This window comes from Oncorhynchus kisutch, linkage group LG22, assembly GCF_002021735.2.
Source record: "Oncorhynchus kisutch isolate 150728-3 linkage group LG22, Okis_V2, whole genome shotgun sequence".
Classification (NCBI taxonomy): Eukaryota; Metazoa; Chordata; class Actinopteri; order Salmoniformes; family Salmonidae; genus Oncorhynchus; species Oncorhynchus kisutch.
The window spans coordinates 10,960,788-10,979,122 of record NC_034195.2 but is presented as its reverse complement, the minus strand read 5'-3'; the positions used below and the strand labels follow the sequence as shown (position 1 = coordinate 10,979,122).

The 18,335-nt window shown below is 41.4% G+C and overlaps 1 protein-coding gene across 5 annotated transcripts in view; it reads left to right on the top strand.

Moving 5' to 3' along the window:
• klf8 (Kruppel like factor 8) overlaps positions 1-18,335 on the top strand; it is a 113,846-nt gene that overhangs the window by 33,938 nt on the left and 61,573 nt on the right. For 4 of the 5 annotated variants that reach the window (XM_020455719.2, XM_020455718.2, XM_020455720.2 and 1 more), the window contains exon 2: positions 10,001-10,183. In XM_020455719.2, the coding sequence (XP_020311308.1) occupies positions 10,001-10,183 (183 nt within the window). Of the gene's footprint in view, positions 1-9,518; positions 9,678-10,000; positions 10,184-18,335 lie in introns of those variants that run through there. The other variant, XM_020455721.2, reaches the window with a different exon arrangement.

Genomic DNA, 18,335 nt, shown 5'->3' with positions numbered 1-18,335 from the left:
GCACAGCAAAGAGCTGCTGGCAAACGCACGAATGTGCTGTTTGAATGAATGCTTACGAGCCTGCTGGTGCCTACCACCGCTCAGTCAAACTGCTCTATCAAATATCAAATCATAGACTTAATTATAACATAATGACACACAGAAATATGAGCCTTAGGACTTTTAATATGGTCAATTCCGGAAACTATAATTTAGAAAACAAAATGTTTATTCTTTCAGTGAAATATGGAACCGTTACGTATTTCATCTAATGGATGGCATCCCTAAGTCTAAATATTGCTGTTACATTGCACAACCTTCACTGTTATGTCATAATTATCTAAAATTCTGGCAAATTAATTACGGTCTTTGTTAGGAAGATATGGTCTTCACACAGTTTGCTACGAGCCAGGTAGCCCAAACTGCTGCATATACCCTGACTCTGCTTGCACAAAACGCAAGAGAAGTGACACAATTTCCCTAGTTAATATTGCCTGCTAACATGAATTTATTTTAACTAAATATGCAGGTTTAAAAATATATACATGTGTATTGATTTTAAGAAAGGCATTGATGTTTATGGTTAGGTACACATTGGTGTAACGACAGTGCTTTTTTCGCAAATGCAATTGTTAAATAATCACCCATTTGGTGAAGTAGGCTGTGATTCGATGATAAATTAACATGTAACACATCGATTATATGCAATGCTGGACAAGCTAGATCAACTAGTAATATAATAAACCATGTCTAGTTAACTTGCTACGGCTAGACGTTCCGCTAGCGGAATCCCTCGACAACATCCGGTGAAATGGCAAAGCGCCAATTTCAAATTAAATTACTATAAATATTAAACTTTCATGCAATCACACAGACAATACACCAAATTAAAGCTACACTTGTTGTTAATCCAGCCAATGTATCCATTTTCAAAAAGGCTTTACGGCGAAAGCAAACCATGCGATTATCTGAGGACCCCACCAAACTAACACATGACATTCATATTTCAACCCGCCGGGCGCGACACAAAACGCAAAATAAGCATATAATTCATGCCTTACCTTTGAAGATCTTCTTTTGTTGACACTCCAATATGTCCCATAAACATCACAAATGTTCCTTTTGTTTGATTAATTCCATCGATATATATCCAAAATGTCAATTTATTTGGCGCGTTTGATAAAACAAAAACACTGGTTCCAACTAGCGCAACATGACTATAAAATATCTAATAAGTTACCTGTAAACTTGTTCCAAACATTTCAAACAACTTTCCTAATACAACTTTAGGTATTTTTTAGCGTAAATAATCAATCAAATTTAAGACGGGATAAACTGCGTTCAATAGCGGATAAAAACAAAGTGGAGCGAGTGTTCAGGTCACGCGCCTCTAACAAACAGTACACTTCACTCGACCCTCGTTCTGGTCATTTTATTCGCCCTAGCAGAGCTGGTTAGGCTGTTTTCATGTTATCCAGAGCGTTGGTGACTGTAACTGTGCTCTTGGCAACAATTTAATTTTTTGCTGACGTTTACTGAAACTGGCCATATTCAACGTTTCTGGTAGCCCTCCACAAGCTTCCCACAATAAGTTGGGTTAATTTTGTCCCATGCCTCCTGACAGAGCTGGTGTAACTGAGTCAGGTTTGTAGGCCTCCTTGCTCTCACACGCTTTTTCAGTTCTCGCCCACACATTTTCTATAGGATTGAGTTCAGAGCTTTGTGATGGCCACTTCAATACCTTGACTTTGTTGTCCTTAAGCCATTTTGCCACAACTTTGGAAGCATGCTTGGGGTCATTGTCTGTTTTGAAGACCCATTTGTGACCAAGTTTTAACTTCCTGACTGATGTCTTGATGTTCAAAATATCCATATCATCTTCCTACCTCATGATGCCATCTATTTTGTGATGTATGATGCTGCCACCTCTGTGCTTCATGGTTGAGATGGTGTTCTTTGGCTTGCAAGCCTCCCCCTTTTCCCTCCAAACATAACAATGGTCATTATGGCCAAACAGTTCTATTTTGTTTCATCAGACCAGAGGACATTTCTCCAAAAGTACGATCTTTGTCCCCATGTGCAGTTGCAAACCGTAGTCTGGCTTTTTATGGCGGTTTTGGAGCAGTGGCTTGTTCCTTGCTGAGCAGCCTTTCAGGTTATGTCGATATAGGACTCGTTTTACTGTGGATATCGATACTCTTGTACCTGTTTCCTCCAGCATCTTCACAAGGTCCTTTGCGGTTGTTCTGGGATTTATTTGCACTTTTCGCACCAAAGTACGTTCATCTCTAGGAGACAGAATGCGTCTCCTCCCTGAGAGGTTTGACTGCAGCGTGGTCCCATGGTGTTTATACGTGTGTACTATGAACGTGGTACCTTCAGGCGTTTGGAAATTGCTCCCAAGGATGAACCAGACTTGTGGAGGTCTACATTTTCTTTTCAGAGGTCTTTGCTGATTTCTTTTGATTTTCCCATGATGTCAAGCGAAGAGTCACTGGGTTTGAACGTAGGTCTTGAAATACATCCACAGGTACACCTCCAGTTGACTCAAATGATGACAATTAGCCTATCAGAAGCTTCTAAAGACATGACATCATTTTCTGGAATGTTCCAAGCTGTTTAAAGGCACAGTCAACTTAGTGTATGTAAACTTCTGACCCACTGGAATTGTGATACAGTAAATTATAAGGGAAATAATCTGTCTATAAACAATTGTTGGAAAAATGACTTGTGTCATGCACAAAGTAGATGTCCTACCCGACTTGCCAAAACTGTAGTTTGTTAACACGAAATTTGTGGAGTGGTTGAAAATCGAGTTTTAATGACTCCAACCTAAGTGTATGTAAACTTCCGACTTCAACTGTATATTTCATTTTTTAGTATCATTTCTTTTTTCATTTTTTAAGTCAAACTTGTTCAGTGGTCTTCCATATCACTCCTCATCCTCAGCAATGCTGTTCACAGCCAAGTCATTGTCGAACTGCCTTCGATTTGCTGGCATCAGAGGACACAGCGTGGTGATGATGTCCATTATCTTGGACTGTTATTGCCCTATTGCTTATTTAGATTGCATGGGCGGTCATTGTCCTAATGCACCCTCATACTTCAACTTTGACTGGGACAGTCAGGCAATATTGGAATATAAAAGAACACCAAAAACCCTGGACATGTGCGTAGATATATTATTAGAGAGGTAGCAATGCTGTGTGGGTGCTCAACCGGAAAACGAGGGTGACAATTCAGTATGGGGTGCACCTCAAACTGACTGGCTAGAGATCGTGTGTGTGGTGTATCGTTACTGATTCAAAAACCCATGGAATGACAGAATACAATTACAGTGTTTATATTCATTATAGGAATAATAGATGTAAGCTAGTATAAATTGCTGATCACCTCTTATGGGAGCAGGTAGCACAAATATATTGCTTCATGCTAATGCTATGTAGGTAGGTTTTTAAATTTTGGTAGGGGCGTGTCAGTTCTAGCTAGGTGGCTTTCACTGGCTAGGAATTGTGTGTGTGGTGTACTTATTCAAAGAATCCATTTCTGAATATAATTCATTATCGGGCTAAAACATTGAAGTCAGATTTAATTGCAGATCTCTTATGGGAGCCGGTAACATTGTTAGTCTATGCTCACTAGCTAGTTAGCTAATTAAATATGTTCTCAGATCTACTTAGCAAGCTAGTTCTTACCAATACAGGAGTTGTGTCCCTAGATTTTTTTCACCTTTATTTAACCAGGTAGGCAAGTTGAGAACATGTTCTCATTTACAATTGCGACCTGGCCAAGATAAAGCAAAGCAGTTCGACAGATACAACGACACAGAGTTACACATGGAGTAAAACAAAGTCAATAACACAGTCAATAATACAGTAGAAACAAGTCTATATACGATGTGAGCAAATGAGGTGAGATAAGGGAGGTAAAGGCAAAGAAAAGGCCATGGTGGCAAAGTAAATACAATATAGCAAGTAAAACACTGGAATGGTAGATTTGCAATGGAAGAATGTGCAAAGTAGAAATAAAAATAATGGGGTGCAAAGGAGCTAAATTAATAAATAAATTAAATACAGTAGGGAAAGAGGTAGTTGTTTGGGCTAAATTATAGGTGGGCTATGTACAGGTGCAGTAATCTGTGAGCTGCTCTGACAGTTGGTGCTTAAAGCTAGTGAGGGAGATAAGTGTTTCCTGTTTCAGAGATTTTTGTAGTTCGTTCCAGTCATTGGCAGCAGAGAACTGGAAGGAGAGGCGGCCAAAGAAAGAATTGGTTTTGGGGGTGACTAGAGAGATATACCTGCTGGAGCGTGTGCTACAGGTGGGAGATGCTATAGTGACCAGCGAGCTGAGATAAGGGGGGACTTTACCTAGCAGGGTCTTGTAGATGACCTGGAGCCAGTGGGTTTGGCGACGAGTATGAAGCGAGGGCCAGCCAACGAGAGCGTACAGGTCGCAATGGTGGGTAGTATATGGGGCTTTGGTGACAAAACGGATTGCACTGTGATAGACTGCATCCAATTTGTTGAGTAGGGTATTGGAGGCTATTTTGTAAATGACATCGCCAAAGTCGATGATTGGTAGGATGGTCAGTTTTACAAGGGTATGTTTGGCAGAATGAGTGAAGGATGCTTTGTTGCGAAATAGGAAGCCAATTCTAGATTTAACTTTGGATTGGAGATGTTTGATATGGGTCTGGAAGGAGAGTTTACAGTCTAACCAGACACCTAAGTATTTGTAGTTGTCCACGTATTCTAAGTCAGAGCCGTCCAGAGTAGTGATGTTGGACAGGCGGGTAGGTGCAGGTAGCGATCGGTTGAAGAGCATACATTTAGTTTTACTTGTATTTAAGAGCAATTGGAGGCCACGGAAGGAGAGTTGTATGGCATTGAAGCTTGCCTGGAGGGTTGTTAACACAGTGTCCAAAGAAGGGCCAGAAGTATACAGAATGGTGTCGTCTGCGTAGAGGTGGATCAGAGACTCACCAGCAGCAGCAAGAGCGACATCATTGATATATACATAGAAGAGAGTCGGTAGATAAGCATATTCTCAGAACTGTATTTACCTTCAAATAACTGAGAATTCCATTGTCTGAATGATAATAAAACCTCCCAGGGAACAATTGTAAAACATTCTCAGAATCTCCCTTCAACTTAAAAATGTATGTTCCCAGAACAGAGGAAATGTTCACTTTCGTTCTTAGAGCATTTAAAAACCGGGGGCCTTGGGGACTTGGGGGCCAAAAAACGTACGTTCCCACAACTTCCAAGGAACCAAATGTGCTAGCTGGGCTGTCCCTTTTACAGTGGGTGTTGGGAGAGGGCACAGCATGTGTGTTTTTAGCAGGGGGAGGGGTGTGTGCGTGTAGCGGGGGTAGGAGGGTTTGTGTGTAGCAAGGGGATGTGTGTGTGTGTAGTGGGGAGGTGTGTGTGTGTGTGTGTGTGTGTGTGTGTGTGAGCAGAGCCACACCCAGGCTGATTGGGGGACCACACCTCCGTGAGGAATCTGCTGCAGCTGGGTCACATGTCTACCCCTTCTCTCTCTCGCCCGCTCTCTCTCCAATTAAATTGAATTCAAAGGGCTTTATTGGGATGGGAAACATATGTTTACATAGTTTGTCACTTTATTACCTATCCCAATCAGACATTAACATTACACTCACAAAAGTTTCAAAAGTTCTCTCTCGCGCTCTGCTAAGCTGTATTCTGGCATTCTGCTAAGGAGCTGGGCTGTGGCCTTTCCATCTAAAAGGACCCATGAGCACCAACATGTGAAGAGCATTTCAAATTAAAGCTAAGAGTCTATTTTGTTACAGTACGAACTGTAAGAGGCATTTCCATCTAAATGGACCCAACATGTGACGTTCATAGGAGCATGTCAAATTGGGACCGACCGACCAAATCGGTCTTAGGTGGCTTTAGATTGGATAAAAGCAAAGACACAGAGCTACAAAATGGTATATAATACACTGCATTTGAGGAACAATGGGAATGTAATTCTGCTTTGAAAGTTGATAAACTTGTAACCTCATTTTTGAGAAAATGGCCTTTGAATGTTTTGGTACACCTACTGGAGAGCCCTTCTTTGTCTACACCCATTCAGCATCTTTCACACCCTCTTAAGCTTTAGCCCCACCCATCTCTTTAAGGGTTGATCCGAGTGTTCTGTACCCAGTCCAGCACCCAAGCTAGCTAACTTGCTAGCTACTTCCAGACACACATGTGAGAACAGTTCACTGAACATTGCTTGCCCTAGCAGATCTGGTTAGGCTGTTTTGTTATCCAGAGAGTTGGTGACGGCAAATGTGCTGTCAGATTGTCCATTTGTAAATTCAGAGCTTCTCGCTCTAGGAGCATTCAGAGCACATACTGGACTTTCTGACCGATGAGTAAGGTTGGTCCGAACGTTATGACCTCACAACGGCAGTCAAACATCCAAGCTAACATTGGCTAGCTACTTCCAGACACATGATGAGAGAACACCCCACTCTGACCATTTTACTCCCCCTAGCAGAGCTGGGTGACTGTAATTGTGCTCCTGGCAACAATTTAATTATGCTTTTTTAGCCGACATCGGGATAATTTCAACCGGTGTTGAGCGTTCATATATTCATCAGTTATTCTGCGCTCTGGCACACTCCGATCGTCTATTGTTAAAACAATTAACCATAATCCCAACTCATGACGTTACTACCCTGCATGTATCTGCATGTAGCTCCTTAAAACTTTACCTGAATGTTTCAATACGACTTTTAATAACACTGCTAGCTTAGGTTAACTGCTTTGAACTCCAAGCACAGATGGGACACATGGAAATTCATTTTTATTTAGGCATTAATCATGCAAATACATTTATTTTTTATTGTGGCACAGCGTCAATGAGATTCAAACCTATTATCTTTTGTTATGTATCCATGGAAAGTCCACTACGCCACCAGGTTGGAGCAATCATGATATGTTTTTTTTTTTACTCATACGAAGCTGTTCATTTTTGTTAAACAGACCCCATTTTTAAGGTAACAAGCACTCATTAAGATCAGGTGAGGCCAACACACCTAAACACACTTAACAAGATAGAGGATAATGAGAGTTTTGTTGATGCTGACAACAAAATGTATATGTTTTTTAATAACGTTTTTAGGAAGTGTTTTTTGTAATGTTACTAATGTTTTATTTATTTTCATTTATGGAAAGCTTTCTTAATGTTCTGAGAAAACGACTATACATAGAACCGTGAGGAAAACTTGCCGAAGTACTGAAATTCCCACAGAAGAACATAGTTCAGAGAAGAACATAGTTCAGAGAGCGTTAAGAAACCATTTGAGAACATTCCCAATGTCAAACCAGTTGGAAAACCTTCCTATAACATGAACAAAATGGATAAATGTTATCACGTTTGAACTTTTAGGAAACGTTCTGTTAAAGTAATGAAATACCAAGAAAATAACATTGTTTTGTCAAGTTTCTTAAATGTTCTGAGAGTGTTCCGAAGCCAAGCAACTATCCTGCACCATTCCCAGAACGTTGTGGGAAGGTTGTATGCAAAATAACCATAGGACAACCACACTCTCACCAGGCTCTAAGAAAACATGGTCTTCGGAACGTTATGTGCATGCTGGGTTTACTGTACTGAACTCTACCGTTAATCTAACGCCTGCCTCAGACCACTCGTAGAACAGTGCGTCGTTAGATGTTTTTTTGCACTCCAGCATCACTTTATACACAAGATCTCCGCTAAACAAAGAATTACATGGTTTGACTGCCGATAACTTCAGAATAAACTTGACTACAGTAGAAATACAAAAGTTGCCAATGTCTTTGCAATTGATACAGACAAGCGACGTATAAAATGATGCTTCAAATGAAACCCAAGATGACTGCATTAAAATATATCACATTGACATACATTTCATGTTCAATCAATTGAGTTGTATTTTGCTACTTGTAGGCTACTGTCTGTAATTTGTCTTGAAATATGTGTAGCCTAACAGCAATGATGTACAAAATCGTGATTTAGTGCATTTTCTTTCATTGGGTAAGAGTTACAATAAGCCGCCTCAGTATTTGCAGCTGTAGATTGTAATATCTCTCGAGGAGCTGATCTGTCGTCAGTATTGTTGAATAATTATAATGTTAAGGAAAGATTTTATTTGAGAAAGCTGATTCGAGTGCAGCGCTCCTTTCTTTCCGATCCTATCAGTATCGTCACATGCTCCAATGACGCAACCGTTCTCTCTTCATTGTGATTTGGCCTTGATGGAGGTCCTTGACGATCTTCTTGGCCTTCCTGAAACGCATGTTTGCCGTTGATGGGAAGATGCTAAGTTCCATCACTTCCAGGAAACCGGACCCTGTGCTCTACCGTGCTGTACTGTCCAAACTTGGGAACCATAGACATCTAGGATCCTATCACATTTGATCTGGTCTGGACCAACCAAATGTGCTCTTGTTTGGGGGTCGAGCTCATTACAATAAGAGCCAGTGATTAGAATAATACCTAAATATGTAAAAATAAGGATATTGCAAATGTCTACCTTTTTGAGTTCCTAGGTACATCACCATGAAGAATGATATTCATAAGCATAATTATGAATTTGTGTAGAGTACAGAACAGGTACCTATGATTCCCTTACCGTAATTCCGTTACCAGATGTAAATCCACTTCGCCTACTGTACTTCAATAACCCACATTTTTTTTCATAGCTGACACCCCATTCTTTCTGCAGACATCTTTTAATCATAATTCGTAGCCGATATTTACGAGTTTTTGGAGAATTTGGTCGCATAAATAGCTGAGGGAGATTTTACTGTAATTCTGTCACTGAACTTCTGCAGTTCTTCCAGGAAATATGTTTTTGTGAAATGTTCTTTGTAAATTGTTTATTTAGTCCTTGTGCATAGAGGTTTATGGTTAAACTTTGAAATCAATGTTTTTTGTTTGGCATACATTTTAAAGTGAAAACTTGAGTCAAACCGTAATTGCGTTACTGTGTGTGTTTGTGTGTGTGTGTGTGTGTGTGCGTGAGTGATTACATAGACCCACAAAGAATTCAGAAACCAATCCAATTTTGATAAACTGAAATACCACAGTGTGCCATCACAGCAGCAAGACTTGTGACCTGTTGCCACAAGAAAAGGGCAACAAGTGAAGAACAAACACCATTGTAAATACAACCCATATTTATGTTAATTTATTTTCCCTTTTCTACTTTAACTATTTGCAAATGGTTACAACACTGTGTATATATATATATATATATATATATATATATATATATATATATATACATATATAATAGGACATTTGAAATGTCTTTATTCCTTTGGAGCTTTTGTGAGTGTAATGTTTACTGTTCATTTTGTTTATTTCACTTTTGTTTTATCTATTTCACTTGCTTTGTTGAGAGAGAGAGAGAGAGAGACTCTCCACTCCCCTCTGCTTCTAGAGAAGGGTGTGACTGTCTACCAGTAAGAGAGAGGGAGGGGACATTCTTGTTGAGCTACTCCTCCCTGTTTCTCTCTTTCTCTTTCGGTCTCATTAACTTACTAGCAGGGCAAGGATTAGGCTTTCTCTCTCTCGCTACATATATGTCCCTATTTCCTTCTGTTTTCCTCTCACATAAGACTACTCTTTATTGTATTTCTCTCTACACCAAATTAGTATTTTTGTTTCTGAGTAGTAAGCCTACAGTTTGAGAAGAGGTAATGCTGGGTATATTTGTGTGGGTGGCACTACTCTGGTTGTCATTTCCTCTTCTTACCTGTCTCTACTCCTCCCCATCCCCCCTGTTCTCACCTCTCCTCTAATGGTTCTGTTGTCTTTCCCTCTCTACCTCTATCTCACCCATCCTCTATCGCATCTGTCTGTTGCATGTCAGCGTATGTAGCAGTTGGCTAACATGTCTTATCTCCCAGTGTAGCAGTAGTCTAACTGTACCCCTGTACAGATAACTGTGTGTCTCTCTTTGTCTCTGATCTATATGTATTATGTGGCTAACAGTCCTCTCTCTCCCTCTCCTCTGCAGTGCCTGTCGAGTCCTAAGGCCAGCGGTGGTGCCAGCTCCCAACCACAACCCAAGAAGAAGTCCCAACCCCAGCAGCCCAAGTTGACCAAGAAGGAACCCAAGACAGAGCCTCATACCCAGGAGGAAGAAGAAAACATGCCCTCAGTACACATCAAACCAGAACCACAGGAGGTGGAGTCCACGGTGAGAGATTGAATGAGGGGTGGAAGAGTGGTGTAGAGGAATGGATGGAGGGTTTGGGGAGTGTGGGGTGGTGAAGAAGAGGGGGATAGATGACTTAAATTGAAGAGAAAGAGTTCTGGGTGGATGGTTGTAGAGAGAGAGGCTACAGGAAATCGAGTCTGGGTCTGTCTGTAGATTGTTAGAAAGGGCAGAAGAAATGGGGGCTGGAGAGGAAAGAGAGTGTTAGAGAGAGAAGGGTGTAGAGCAGGGCTGTTCATTGTCGGTCCTGAAGGGCCAAAGCACTTCTGGTTTTCATCCTCTCCTAATCAGGACTGATTCAGACCTGGGACACCAGGGGAGTATAGTTAACTACCAGGTAGAAACAAAAAGCAGAAGTGTTTCGGCCCTCCAGGACCGGAATTGAACAGTCCTGGTGCAGATAAGACGACTGAGGGTGAATGTATTGTGTAGGACAGATTCCCTGTCATATGGAAAGGGAAATCATGCCAGCTCTATAGGTCTACATTACATTTCTCTGTGCATGTAGAGATAGAGTTGGGTGAGCTGTAGCGAGAGAATGTTACCCATAAAGTTCCGCTGACATTTTTCTGCGGGTTCAGAGAATATTCCATCAACATCATTTCAAACATACACAGAACACGGTTGCCATGTTCTCAGAATGTAAGATTTTCATGTTCTAGACATGTTTAATGGGAACGTTGCCAGAACATGTCTGTGTGTCAGTTGTGGCCTGATGGTCCCAAAGAAACACCCCCCCCCCCCCCCACACAAAAAGACATTCATTACACATCATGCCTTGTTACTGTTGCCCATCAAGGCCCTGGTTGGTGAACCAACCACTGATCCATTCACAGCTCTTTTTGTTTGTTGGCAAGGGATACTCACACACATGATGACATTGTGCATGTTCATTTATACAGTAATTATTATTCAACATGTCCTCAGCTGGGATTTGACCTCATAGCATTCAGATCTTCCTGCTATGCCACCATGTCTGTGTCAGTTATTAGCTCATTTCACAATTCTCACATCATTGATTTGATTTACTTATTTGTAGTTGTCTAATGTTGGTGAGGCATATTAAACTGTTTTAATGATACTCCTCAACCACTATGATCAATCTGTTTTTCGTTAGTGTACTTTTAACAGAGCTCAGATTTACTTTGAAGTGTATTCACCCTATTGCTTACAACTATCAAGTGCCTAGGGAGGATGGGTTAGGTTTTCTTCTGTCTTATGATTTCACATTTGGAAGGTCTATTGAAACAATTAGCTAGCATGATTATATACAGTGGGGCAAAAAAGTATTTAGTCAGCCACCAATTGTGCAAGTTCTCCCACTTAAAAAGATGAGAGAGGCCTGTAATTTTCATCACAGGTACACTTCAACTATGACAGACAAAATGAGAAGAAAAAAATCCAGAAAATCACATTGTAGGATTTTTTATGAATTTATTAGCAAATTATGGTGGAAAATAAGTATTTGGTCAATAACAAAAGTTTATCTCAATACTTGGTTATATACCCTTTGTTGGCAAGGTCAAATGTTTTCTGTAAATCTTCACCAGGTTTTCACACACTGTTGCTGCTATTTTGACCCTTTCCTCCATTGCAGATCTCCTCTAGAGCAGTGATGTTTTGGGGCTGTTGCTGGGCAACACGGACTTTCAACTCCCTCCAAAGATTTTCTATGGGGTTGAGATCTGGAGACTGGCTAGGCCACTCCAGGACCTTGAAATGCTTCTTACGAAGCCACTCCTTCATTGCCCGGGCGGTGTGTTTGGGATCATTGTCATGCTGAAAGACCCAGCCATGTTTCATCTTCAATGCCCTTGCTGATGGAAGGAGGTTTTCACTCAAAATCTCACGATACATGGCCCCATTCATTCTTTCCTTTACACGGATCAGTCGTCCTGGTCCCTTTGCAGAAAAACAGCCCCAAAGTATGATGTTTACACCCCCATGCTTCACAGTAGGTATGGTGTTCTTTGGATGCAACTCAGCATTCTTTGTCCTCCAAACACGACGAGTTGAGTTTTTACCAAAAAGTTATATTTTGGTTTCATCTGACCATATGACATTCTCCCAATCTTCTTCTGGATCATCCAAATGCTCTCTAGCAAACTTCAGACGGGCCTGGACATGTACTGGCTTAAACAGGGGGACACGTCTGGCACTGCAGGATTTGTGTCCCTGGTGGCGTAGTGTGTTTGTTACTTTGGTCCCAACTCTCTGCAGGTCATTCACTAGGTTCCCCCGTGTGGTTCTGGGATTTTTCCTCACCGTTCTTGTGATCATTTTGACCCCACGGGGTGAGATCTTGGTGGAGCCCCAGATCGAGGGAGATTATCAGTGGTCTTGTATGTCTTCCATTTCCTAATAATTGCTCCCACAGTTGATTTCTTCAAACCAAGCTGCTTACCTATTGCAGACTCAGTCTTCCCAGCCTGGTGCAGGTCTACAATTTTGTTTCTGGTGTCCTTTGACAGCTCTTTGGTCTTGGCCATAGTGGAGTTTGGAGTGTGACTGTTTGAGGTTGTGGACAGGTTTCTTTTATAATGATAACATGTTCAAACAGGTGCCATTAATACAGGTAACGAGTGGAGGACAGAGGAGCCTCTTAAAGAAGAAGTTACAGGTCTGTGAGAGCCAGAAATCTTGCTTGTTTGGTGGTGACCAAATACTTATTTTCCACCATAATTTGCAAATAAATTCATAAAAAATCCTACAATGTGATTTTCAGGATTTTTTCCCCCTCATTTTGTCTGTCATAGTTGAAGTGTGCTGATAAAATTTACAGTCCTCTCATCTTTTTAAGTGGGAGAACTTGCACAATTGGTGGCTGACTAAATACTTTTTTGCCCCACTGTATACTGGCCCGATAAGTACATGCCAGTGGTTCCCAAACTGTGGCGGCGTATAATTTATTCTCGCATCTACATGCTCTACTCGTTTCACCTTTTCCCTTCGCTTGTGGACTTCAATGCACAACACATCAGCTGTCTGAAATCAGCTGTCTGACCAGGCTAACCGCTACACACAGCCTACATCGTTGTCACCATATTAACATCATAGTCAACATAGGTAATAGAAATAAGGTGTTAGTAAACCTGCTGCAATCATGCAGTAATACAGTGTACAGTCAGCAGCAAGCAGTTTAGCAGTTACATTGGTGGGCCCAGGTGGCAATAATTGAATACAACCGAAAGCTTACCTTGACTTGGAAGAGTTCCAGTGTTGGATAGCCATAGCCAGCTTGCTAACATAGCATCCCTCTCTGTTTGAGCCAGGTGTTTGAGTAGGCTAAACTAGCTAGCTGCATTTGCTAGCTGAGTAAGTGAAAGTGAAAAAGAAATACAACAAAATATAGTTCTCTCTCCTTCGCTTCTCCATTTTTGAAGAAATTAATTTGTTCAAAACTGATGGCCAACTAGCTGGAAAAGTTTGAGAGCGTTTATCTAATGTTCCCTCGTTAGATTTGATCTAATCTCACTCTGGCTAGCATTAGTTGTTGATCTTGTTGATGTGCAGGACTGTGGTTGTTTGATCAATAGGACTGTGAAGTTCCCAAATGTCAGAGGAATCCCGTGTATTTACATATAGGCCCTACTGCCTGTAAACACACAGTCCAGTTCAAATTGAATTATGTCAGATGGTTTATTTGCATAAAGGCCTACTGTACCTCTGATTGGCTATAGTGCACCGTTCTGCCTAGACTCCGGTCCTGGACGAGACAGATGTTTTTATTTGGTTTTATTTACTGCAGTGTCTATTTCTTGTCCAAACGCATGGCTGCTTTCCCACTCTATATTGCTATAGACCTTTCACAAATGCCTTAGTCTACGTCATTCCCAAACATTGCATGAATTGATGGAAGTGATGGAAGTGTGAAAATGATCTTTTGCTGTCAGTTCCACTTTTAATATCTCATGTTCTGAGAACATGTTGGGTGGGACGTTGATGGAATATTCTCCAAACAGAAAACTGGACACATGGATGTGTTTGCCACGTTCCTATGAAACGTGTCAAGAGCATTTGTCTTATATTCAGAAAAAATGGTAACCACAGTAACTCCAAAGTTGCATTTGACATTAAGGGGGTGGTCTCTTGGAAACATTCCTTGCACATCACGGGGACATTCCTATAAAAACGTTAGTTTGTGACTTAATGAGACTCTTTAAGAGAACTTTCTCTGAAGTTGTGGGAACATTTTGTTGTTACCTGGGAGAGCTTTCAGAGGGGAGAGGGAGAGAGAGAGAGAAAATGGTGGAAAGAGAGGGAGGAGGGGTGGGCAGATAGGGTGGGTCACAGTTGCATTAGGCCTAGTTTGAGAGGGGTGTGGTTGGGTTGTTGTGTGTGTGTGTGTGTGTTGACCACCCCCTCAAGGAAGCCGCCCAGTAAGAACACAGCAGGATAGTGGGTTTCCTGTTCAGAGATAAGGGGTTCGTCCCAAATGGCACTGTATTCCTTACACAGTGCTCGACTTTTGACCAGAGCTCTATAGGCCTGGTCACAAGTAGTGCACTGTAAGTGGATATGGGCTGCAATTTGGGACACTGCTAAGGCCTTAAGTTCCCAAACACAGCTGACAGACTAACTGCTACATGGGCTCTATTGGACTCTACTCTGGGCTCTTTTGAGGGGCTCCACTGAGCACTGTTTAGTATGAAATATCTGGAGTAAAATGAGGGAAAAGGTCATGTTTTTGTTGTTCAAATTAATACAAAATAAATCTCCCCTTTTGTGCTAAACAGGACCCTGGTCTGGACCTTACCAGACTAGGAACTGGGAGATGGATAGAGACTGAGAGAAGAGAGAAAGGGAAAGGGTGTAAGAGATGGACATAGTGAGAGGGAGATGGGGAAAAGAGAGACACACACACTCAATGAGATGCAGAAGTACAGTACACACACTACCGTTCAAAAGTTTGGGCTCACTTAGAAATGTCCTTGTTTTCCATGAGAATATACATGACATGAGTTGCAAAATAAATAGGAAATGTAGTCAAGACGTTGACGAGGTTATAAATAATGATTTTTAATTGAAATAATAATTGTGTCCTTCAAACTTTGCTTTCATCAAAGAATCCTCCATTTGCAGCAATTACATCCTTGTAGACCTTTGGCATTCTAGTTGTCAATTTGTTGAGGTAATCTGACGAGATCTCACCCCATGCTTCCTGAAGCACCTCCCACAAGTTGGATTGGCTTTGATGGGCACTTCTTACGTACCACAACAGCTCAATAGGGTTGAGATCCGGTGACTGTGCTGGCCACTCCATTATAGACAGAATACCAGCTGACTGCTTCTTCCCTAAATAGTTATTGCATAGTTTGGAGCTGTGCTTTGGGTCATTGTCCTGTTGTAGGAGGAAATTGGCTCCAATTAAGCGCCGTCCACAGGGTATGGCATGGCTTTGCAAAATGGAGTGATAGCCTTCCTTCATCAAGATCCCTTTTACCCTGTACAAATCTCCCAACACCAAAGCACCCCCAGACAATCACATTACCTCCACCATGCTTGACAGATGGTTCACTCCTCTAGCATCTTTTCATTTTTTCTGCGTCTCACAAATGTTTTTCTTTGTGATCCCGAACTTCTCAAATTTAGATTAGTCTGTCCATAACACTGTTTTCCAATCTTCCTCTGTCCAGTGTCTGTGTTCTTTTGACCATCTTAATCTTTTATTTTTATTGGCCAGTCTGAGATATGGCTTTTTGTTTGCAATTCTACCTAGAAGGCCAGCATCCCGGAGTCGCCTCTTCACTGTTAACATTGAGACTGGTGTTTTGAAGGTACTAGTTAATGAAGCTGCCAGTTAAGGACTTGTGAGGCGTCTGTTTCTCAAACGAGACACTCTATTGTACTTGTCCTCTTGCTCAGTTGTGCACCGGGTCCTCCCACTCCTCTTTCTATTCTGGTTAGGGCCAGTTTGCGCTGTTCTGTGTATGGAGTAGTACACAGCTTTGTACGAGATCTTCAGTTTCTTGGCAATTTCTCGCCGTTTCAGAAGAAAGGCCTTTGTTTCTGGCCATTTTGAGCCTGTAATTGAACCCACAAATGCTGACGCTCCAGATACTCAACTAGTCTAAAGAAGGCCAGTTTTATTGTTTCTTTGATCAGAACAACAGTTTTCAGCTGTGCTAACATAATTCTAAAAGGGTTTTCTAATGATCAACTAGCCTTTTAAAATTATAAACTTGGATTAGCTAACACAACATGCCATTGGAACACAGGAGTGATGGTTGCTGATAATGGGCCTCTGTACGCCTATGTAGATATTCCATAAAAAATGTGCCGTTTCCAGCTACAATAGTCATTTACAACATTAACAATGTCTACACTGTATTTCTGATCCATTTCATGTTATTTTAATTGATGAAAAATGTGCTTTTCTTTAAAAAAAAGGACATTTCTAAGTGACCCCAAACTTCTGAACGGTAGTGTACATTCACACCCTGCTTTGTCACTCCCCTCCCTTACCACCTCTCCCTTCCTCACCCTCACTCTTTTTCTCTCTCGCTCCGGCTACCACGATCAGTTTCTCTCATTTTTTTTCAATTTAAGGGCTTTATTGACATGGGAAACATATGTTATCATCGCCAAAGCAAGTGAAGTAGATAATCAACAAAAGTGAAATAAACAATAAAAATGAACAGTTAACATTACACTCACAGAAGTTCTCTTGCTCTCTGAGTCTCGCCTAGGCCCTAATAGGATATATCGAGGGAGGCTTCCGCTCTCTGGTAGCCATGGCAACGGGGCTCTGGTGGGAGTTGGAGCCTGCCTGCCCACACCCCTCACACACACACCCCTCCTCCACCCCTTCACTGCTACCCCCCTGCAACTCTCCCCTCCATCCCCCACAACACACCACTACTACACCCAAAGGCACAAACAAATACACACAGTAAAACTGACACGCATGCGCGCACACCCAGATAAACCGACACAAAGACACACATACACACACACACAACTTGTTGCCTGCTAGAAATACACATTTTCATTTGAATCTCTCTCTCTCTCTCTCACTCACTCACTCACTCACTCACTCACTCACTCACTCACTCACTCACTCACTCACTCACACACTCACACACACACAGAAGCACTCACACTCACACACACACACACCCAGGGACTTGTCCTCCAGCTATCTGGAGCGCTAATGCAGAAAGATGCGTACCACACCCACTCTACCCACTCCATTTACACACACACACACACACACCCCCACTCTACCCACTCCATTTACACGCACACACACTCACCACACATTACTGTAGTATTGCTAGGATGCAGCTAGCGTTCCATCCCTATTCACCCACAATCAGTCATGGTGCAGAGTGATGATGTCATCGTTGGCCAGTGCGAGCAATTTTTCCTCCTGGACCAGAAATAACAGTAACTCCACGTTAGGTTATGTATGTGTGTGTGTCATGTTGGGTTGTCAGAACATTCAAGACTTTACACTGACATGTTTGTTGTCTTTGACCGACGGCTCTTCATTTTGTGTGTTGATGTGTTAGATTCTGTGTTTTTAAGCTGTTGTATCTACAATCAACGTTGGGTTCCACCCTGCTTTTAAAGCACAGATTACAGGCTAATTGAAGGTTATTACTAAGGTCTATAGGCTGAGGGAGTATCACAGGGTATAAACACACTGTCAACATTTGGACAATTAGGTTGTAAAGTCACAGTTTGACACAGTTTGATGTCAGTCAGCTGTTTAAGTATTAACCCTAGGGTGTGTGTGTGTGCCTGAATGCGTCTATGGGAATTGGTCTATATGGATAGGGCTCATTTGAAATGTTTCTTACACAAGAAATATCGGAAGCATGTGCATAACCTTGGTAGCAATTAAAAGGGAACATTTTACATTTGACATTTTAGTAATAATGAATATATATATATATATTTTTTAATTTTAGGGAGTGGATCAGCTTTAATATTGCGGATAAATTGTTGCTTCCATCAATGTAATACATACAGTTGAAGTCGGAAGTTTACATACACTTAGGTTGGAGTCATTAAAACTTGTTTTTCAACCACTCCACAAATTTCTTGTTAACAAACTATAGTTTTGGCAAGTCGGGTAGGACATCTACTTTGTGCATGACACAAGTAATTTTTCCAACAATTTTTTACA